This window comes from Dicentrarchus labrax, unplaced genomic scaffold (genome assembly GCF_905237075.1).
Source record: "Dicentrarchus labrax unplaced genomic scaffold, dlabrax2021, whole genome shotgun sequence".
In the NCBI taxonomy this organism is placed as follows: Eukaryota; Metazoa; Chordata; class Actinopteri; family Moronidae; genus Dicentrarchus; species Dicentrarchus labrax.
In genome coordinates this window covers 23,287,195-23,295,119 of record NW_026136720.1, presented here as the reverse complement: position 1 = coordinate 23,295,119, position 7,925 = coordinate 23,287,195, and the positions used below count along the sequence as shown (strand labels likewise).

The following is a 7,925-nucleotide window of genomic DNA, read 5'->3' as shown; positions in this document are numbered from 1 at the left end:
CTACATCTTTTAACTTTTCCTCTTTAGGCATCTTTAACTTGTCTTTTTCATAACACTTTAGGAGGTCTCAGAGTTGAGTCTTTAAAGAGCAGGAATTTATTAAAATATATTTTAAAAAAGCCTGAGTTCTCTTATTTCTGTATAGACGATGCTCTTGTGAGACCATCTAACTTATGGTGTGACTTTAAAACTCCCAGTACGGCAAGCAACTGCAAAAGGACAACCTGTCCTTAAAGCCACAGTCACGGCTCAGTTCAACAGAGAGAGGGGGAAAGTCTAGACCACAGTATAAAGGGTCAAAAGAAGAAAGGGGATCTAGAGGTGAAGGGTCAGAGGTCAATACCAACCAGTGGGAACAAAAAAGGGTGAATTTCTGTTAACAATGGCACACACAAAAGCCAAGGACTGTGTACTCCAAATGTTGTGCAAGTTGTGTGTTGACCCAGTGTGAGGACAAATAATCATTTATCTTTGTCTAAATGATTCGTTTTTTCTAAAGGTCTTTTATAGTTTGAAGGTTTAAAGGCATTTAGAAGTCTCCCAAAACTTACATCAGCGTGCCATTGCATCTACAGCGTCTGCTCTTATTTTTCATTGTGATACTGATGCTTTTGTGACGGCTGCAATTGCTCAATACTTAAAATATGGAAAATATGACGCAGGCATAAACTATGTGAGCAGGTAGTCATTTAGACAACATGCACTTATAATTACAGCTCGGGACAGCCGCGCTTTACGTTTGCCTCAAGGCAGGTTTGTTCAATAAAAAAGATTAACATGGCTGTTACAGCTGTTTGTCTTGTGAAGCGAAGGACGTGAAACAATAGGAGCTGACTCTGATAGTATAGCTTTATTACACTGACAAAGTTGATTGGACATTACATAGCAACATGTACCTTCTTTATGGACAACAAAATCATACATACACCAACACACAGAACAGACAGTGTTAAGCACAGGCAAAGTGGTGGAGAATCACATGATCAAAGTGACAGCAGTCTTTTCTTGAGTTTCGTATGGGGTGTGAGGTGTTTTCACAATGATTTAGCACTGTAATGATCAGAAGCTAAAAGGAGCATATCACATGTTTGTCAGACAGATGCGCAGCTCCTCACAATCCCTTCTCTTTATTTACAACATGGCAGTGGTTTGTCTTGGATTGATTAGGTGGCTGTGTTCATTGTTCATGGCACTGTTCATTCACCACTGGTCTTCCAGCTGGACCAGGTTTAAGGAAGAGGCTAATTATCAATACAAAAATATAGTACAGCAATTTTCTTGTCATAGCAAACATTCATACCTGTCCGTCAATGGCCCAGTCACATCAGCAGCCATTCAGATTTAAAAAAAACAAAAAACAAAACAAAATCTGCTACACAAAGCAAACATAAAAGGGGGCATTGACCACAGCAGTGGTTTGAAAGTTTTAGCCCATTAGCAACAAACTGTTTACTCTGCATCACAGCTAACCAGGCTTATATTTCAGTTTCCATTCATTCCTGTACAATATGAATATCAGACAACTTACTTAAGTTGTGTAATCCATCACAGTATATCACATATAAATGTGCTGAAGGAAGCAGACATTTGGCTATTTTCAATAATATTTCAGTCATAAATGTAAAACTCATATTGAGGATTAGTAGTGGATTACTACAGGAAACTGATTTTTTCATTCAATACATGATGCATCTGCTATCCTCAGCAATTGGCATTCGTCTAATAGTCCATTATTGATATGATCATCAATTGGCACATTACATTATGACATAACGTAGTCTGCATTACCTCACAGCAATAATATATAAATAATAATAATGTGTGAACGTTATGTAGAATATGATGGATTACACAACACAAGAAAGTTTAAAGAAGCTACAATTCACTCTGTTTATTCTGGCAGCTCCTGTGGACTGAAGCGTTAGTGTTTCCACTGCCTTGTTTCATGACCAGTTTAAAACTCCTTGTAGTAGGTTTAAATAATCTGAGTTTCATCCTGGGCTGAAATTAATGGAAGCCAGTGTCTGCCTAGAAAAATAGATACATAAACTAAAACTGTAAAGCATGCTTTTAAAAAAGGTCAACGAACATGTAAATTGTACATTTTGAGTTGTGATGTGAGTTCTCTTTAAACATCAGAATATGTCTTCATAATGGCTTAATGCAGATACAGTGATACACAGCTGTCACTGATAGTCACATAATAACATACTGCTGGTTTGAAGCCAGAGGAACGCAGGGACCCTTCTGAGGTAAAAGTTTTACTTGAGGCTTCCAGAAAGGAACAAGAAACTCTTTGTTGAAATGTTGACCAAAGGTTATTTAATAAAATGCTGAAGAGTTACTTTTAGGTCTCTGATTAAATGAACCAAACATGAGTCTGGCTGCAAACTGCAAGGTATCATTTTATCAGTTACGGCATGTTCTCTGTCAATAAAATATAAGTCATACAAAACAGACAAAAGAACTGACACACATAAGCGGCTCGGACAGTTCATCAATTGACAGAAAAAACGCAGTACACGGCTCTCATTTGTTCTCCTTCTTCTTTCCAAGAAAACCTCAAAGCTTTCAAGCGTGTGGATGTTGTTAGAGTTGTACTGTACTGACATGACGTTTCAGGTTTAAAAAACAAAACAAAAAGAAAAAAACTAAAAGGAAAATACCAGGCGATTCTAACCCTTTTTACTTGGAAACATCTGGGGCTTTCACACAGGTGATTCACGACGAGGCTGCGAGACCAGTTTTTTTTCCAAGCAAATCAAAAGCTAAACGTCCAAAGATAATTATACAAATAAAGCATCCAGTGTACTGCACACAGGCAGCAGTTTTTTTTTTCCCACCCCACACCTACGCTGCCCTTCCCCCTGTTACCCACTTCCAGAAAGCCTTGGTTTACTTACCCGAGGCACCACAATCTGTCAAAAACATGCTTCATTCTCTCTGAGTGCCTGCACGGGGCATGCAAGGGTGGCATATAGTCTTTTTCTTGCCGTGTGGAGGTGTGACATATTCTACACGACACAATACATGGCCATTAGTCAAACATTCACATTACAGGCAGTGAAACGGTTCCGTGCCACATCCGCATATCGAAGCTCAAGCCACCCAGAGGAGAGCGGAAACATAAAATCTATCCTCTCCCTGTGTGGGCGCAGCAGTCAATGAGACTTTTTGGGTGTTTGATGAATAGTGTTGTGCTTCTGTGACAGTGGCTTTGTCCGTTGGGAGTCTTCGAGGAGGAGTTCCTGGGCCTTGTAATTGTCTTGTCGAGGACGCAGGAAGGCTGACCTTACACTCCCCGGGGTCGCTGAAAGGTCGGAAAGGTTGGCCGAGGTCGATAAGGTCAGCCCTGTAGTTCGTGGAGAACTGTCGTTCAGGGATGCTCAAGAAGGTCGATGATCTATGTACATTGGGTCAAAGCTCCTAAAACTGTCCGTGTTTTCCCTCAGCATACAGTGTCCAGTGTTTGGCAAGTATATACAGTAGTTCTTCATCATCTCACTGCTTTCTTCCTTGCTCTTTTTTTCTCAATTTCTGAGTCTTTTTCCACCAATCTTCCCTCCATTTTCCTCCCTCAGGTGCAGCAGTCTCGCTCCACGTGGCAAAAGAGGGGGGATGGGGTTGGCAGGGACGTGGAGGTGAAGTCGGATGAGGAAGATGTAGAGGAGGAAGCAGTGGTGGTGGAGGAGGCGAGGAGGGAAGGGTAAGGGCTCATCTTGTCGATGTTGACGTAGGTGGTGTTGAGCAGGATGTAGTGCTCCCCGCTGAAGCTTGAGAAGATGGCGGAGATGCGTGACACCAGCTCGGAGAAGGAGGGACGCCGCTCCGGCTTTGGGTGCCAGCACTCGATCATCACCGTGTAGCTGGAGGGTGAGGGAGAGGAGTCAGAAGGAAACTCACCACCAGAGGAGTAAACAGGTTTCAGTGCTTGGCTAAAGCAATTATCTTTAGCATATGTCAATAATTACACTAGATAAAGTGTTAACTGTGTGTTAAGTGTGAAGCTCTCTTTGGCAATATTGCTTTTGAAATAACAACTTGCACAAAAGTTAAATTGGTCTCGATATAGTACTAAAATGATGAAACAGTTAATCAATGAATTGATCAACAAACATTTACTTTTAAAGTTTGAATATTTTAAACTTTTCTCTGATTATATCACAGTGAATATCTTTTCTTTTTGGACTGTTGGTTGAACAAGAATCATTTGAAGACCTAATGACATTGGAATCTGGGAAATTGTAATCGTTTCTTTTCACTAAACAGCTGACCCTTCCTAAGCCCCGCCCCTTTTTGCTCTGCCCCGGTCAGAGCCTCGGACAATATTGAAAACACCACCGCATTGTGGAGATGGTTTAAAGAGAAATACGCATATATAGAGTCACTTTTCAAGTTAGCTATTGTTAGCAAAATGCTAGCTGACTAGCTAACTAAAGAGTGATGTAATTAGCTAAATAGTTAGTAAGCATTTTGGTTTCGGATGTAACTAGCTAGCTAACAATTGATGTAGATTAGCTAGCTTGCTCAACTGTTATTGGAGCACAGAGCAAAAATGGCTGGGATTAAGGAAGTCCACAGATTTAATCTGCATTTAATGTATCCCTTATTGATAAATACTTATGGAAATGTATCTTAATTTTGCATAATGCATTTAGTTTGTTGTTTTCATTGTTACCTACTGTAAATTCTCTTGTTCTCATTTTTTAGACGCCTGTAGCAGCATAAAGTCGTGCCTCCCTTTTCCTCTTGTAGAGCTTTTTAATGTAACAATAAATCCTTTATTAGCTACCATGGGAACCTGAAAACTTTAAGTTTTCAGCTTTATCAGAAAGGCCTCATTATATAACGCTACAATAGATATTAATAGCTCATTTCATCACTCAGTAGTCCACAAACAAACTGTAAATTATTCCTCCCTCACTTCTGTTATGCATATGAAATGATAAGGTCTTACAACTGCTAATTATTTCAATCTGTCCCAAAGATAAGTTAGACTTTCACACCAACAATCCATCATTTTTATCATTTTGCAACAAAACCTTCACTCTGTCAGAAGTTGGCGTCTCTGATATTTCCATTATTATTTTTTCCTTTTTTCCCTCACTTGGCAGAGCCACCCTATCATTGTTAAAAATTAAGGCCCCATTACCACACGTCCAAGGTATCTGTCTGCCATTAACTGCTATCAGCGAAACATTCAGTGAACGATCAGGGATGAAGAATTGCGGGAATGTTTGCAGATGTGCATCACCTCCTGACGTCTGTTTAATTTACAGCTTGGGAACTTTGGGCCTCTGCCTCCCTCACCTGAACACTCCCACTCCCCTCTAATTTCCACACACACACTATAGACATGCAGTGCACCTCATCATGTTATCTGCAAGGTATGACATCACACTTGGCCTTTGTTCTTACAGTACCAGTGGGTCAGAGTTTAATTGATAAGGACAGCTCAGATATTGTAGTGTTAACTGAGTTGATGTGTGTGCTGTACTGACACTGAAATACTTTCCTGTGATTTGATATGAAGTTTTATCAAAACTGTATATTCTACTTCTTTTTATCACTCATTAGTAGAGGTTGCTCTTGTGTAAGCCAGAAAACTGAAGAAAAAAAAGGTAAGCTCAGCACTGCCAACACTGATCTCTATGATAGGTGCTCTTTGGGAGCACCAGCAACAAGTGCTTAGCAACAAAAAGAGACAAACATAAAAAGAAACACGATACTGGCATTGGATTTCCATTTAAAGCTCGCTTTGTGTTTTGGAGTTAAGCAAGAAAAGTGACTTTTATTTGACCCACAGCTGTGACGAGATGTAACGCTCGACTGAAAAGACCGAAGAGCTGTGAGTTTGTTTTAGACTCTTGCTGAGGTACACGATGGATGGTCTAAACTTGAGTGCTTTTTATTTATGACTTCCATCGCTTATGCAGCACTTTCACCTTCACTGTGTTCCCCTGCTGCTCTCTCTCTGATTTCAGAGCCTACCTCCCTCTTCACGATGTCTTTAAGTGCAGCTCTACAGTATATCACCCACACTAACCGAGCTGTGGCAATTTGCTAGAGGAGGTGAATGACAGGTGAAAAGTATGTATATATATATGTGTGTGTGTGTGTGTGTGTGTGTGCTCGCACTTACAGGGCGTCAGGGCAGAACTCGGGCTGCAGCAGCCTCCTCCCTTGCAGGAGGAACACGGTGATGTCAAAGGAGTTCACATCAGAATATGGTGGGGCTCCACGGGTCATTAGTTCCCATAGCAACACGCCAAATGACCACTATAGGAAGCACAAAGAAATTAACTCTTTATAGCACACTTCTATGATGTTTTTTTGTTGAAATGTAAAAAGAAAGAGGTGTTATAATGTTACAATTTTCCACTGCAAATGGACTACAATGTGACCAACTCCTCACCACGTCTGACTTGGAGGTGAACTTGTGTGTCTGCAGACTCTCCAGAGCCATCCATTTGACTGGCAGCTTGACTCCACTCTTGTTGTGGACGCTGTAATATTCTTTATCATAAACGTCTCTAGCCAGACCGAAGTCTGCCACCTTCACTGTGTAGCTCTCATCCAGCCTGTCAGGGCAAAGAAGAAATTACTTTTTAATTAATTATTATCTATTTTGCTCGCAGCTTTGTTCTTACAAATCAGCTCTTCCCAATTTTCCCTCTATTTCATTCTAAGCGTATTAATTTTCTTTTACTTTCAGCAATGATCTCCTTTTCTCACCTTGGTCTTGCTCTATAACTCCTCTCTGCTTGACACTGTATTATTATTTAACATTCTCTTGTGTTATTTCAATGCTGTCCTATGCTTTTTTTGTCTTCTGTTCCCTTTTCTTCCCTTCCCGATCATATTTCGTTCTGTTTAAGTCTGGTCTATGAGCTTGCTCTCTGTGTAACACACACTCATGTGATATTGAATTAATAACTGTGAACTTACATGCAGTTCCTGGCAGCTAGGTCTCGATGGACAAACTTCTTGCTGGCCAGATACTCCATCCCTCTGGCCACCTGCAGCCCAAAGCCCATCAGGTCTTTCACTGTCGGGTTCTGTAGGAAACACCACCGTTAAAGGATTGTGAGACAAAATGGCCGACTTTGTTTGGAATCTCTTTTTTCCAACTGCGTTGACAGATCCATGCAGGATGTACTATACATCTCAGTTGCAATCACTGTTTTGTACATCATTTTAAAGTAACACAACTTCTGAACAGGGATTCTCAAAATGGTTCACTATGTGTTGCATAATAAATCCCAAAATGCATGTATTCTGTGTTTGCCCTTACGTGTCCCTCATCGCGGATGAAGTTGCGCAGGTCGCCATGCTTCATATACGGCAGAACCACCAGTGGCGAGCCCTCTGGCGGCAGGCAGATTCCCAGTAGAGACAGAACGTTAGGATGGCTGAAGTCCTTCATGATGATCCCCTCCTTCAGGAACTGGGACACCTCTTCCAGATCTGTGATGCCTTTATAGAAAAAAGAAAAAAAAAAAACATTTACATTCTAGAGCAAATAAATGGCAGGCAGAGGTGGTAATGTGAGGTATTTCTTTCAGACTATGGTGGAGGACATGGAGCAACTCAGCTGTACTGACATCAGCAGGAGGGTCATTCCTTATATGATGGTAATCAAGAAAAATAATTAAAAAAACCCTCCCAGAGTATCCTCACCCTCACCCCAAACCTGACCCATGCCAAACTCCCATTTGCCAATTGCATCCCTGCCTCTGATGTCCCGCACTTTAGCCCCACTGACCCTACTGTAATCTTGTTAGAGATGGAAACTGTTTACGTCTGGAGAAACCAGCTGATTGGCCTTAGGCCCCAAAGATAGAAAGAGATGACATTTGATTTCAGAGCTTCAATGTGGAAGTTAAGAAAGAAAATGACATTGTTGTGTAGAGGATAGATATGCC

The 7,925-nt window shown here is 40.9% G+C and overlaps 1 protein-coding gene across 2 annotated transcripts in view; it reads right to left on the bottom strand.

Moving 5' to 3' along the window:
* Positions 1-831: 831 nt before the first annotated feature.
* Positions 832-7,925, bottom strand: part of met (MET proto-oncogene, receptor tyrosine kinase) — a 66,668-nt gene continuing 59,574 nt past the window's right edge. For both annotated transcript variants that reach the window (XM_051382186.1, XM_051382187.1), the window contains 5 exons: positions 7,295-7,476; positions 6,949-7,058; positions 6,416-6,581; positions 6,143-6,279; positions 832-3,866 (listed from right to left, as the gene is read on the bottom strand). In XM_051382186.1, the coding sequence (XP_051238146.1) occupies positions 3,578-3,866; positions 6,143-6,279; positions 6,416-6,581; positions 6,949-7,058; positions 7,295-7,476 (884 nt within the window). In that variant the 3' untranslated portion in view covers positions 832-3,577. The remainder of the gene's footprint in view (positions 3,867-6,142; positions 6,280-6,415; positions 6,582-6,948; positions 7,059-7,294; positions 7,477-7,925) is intronic.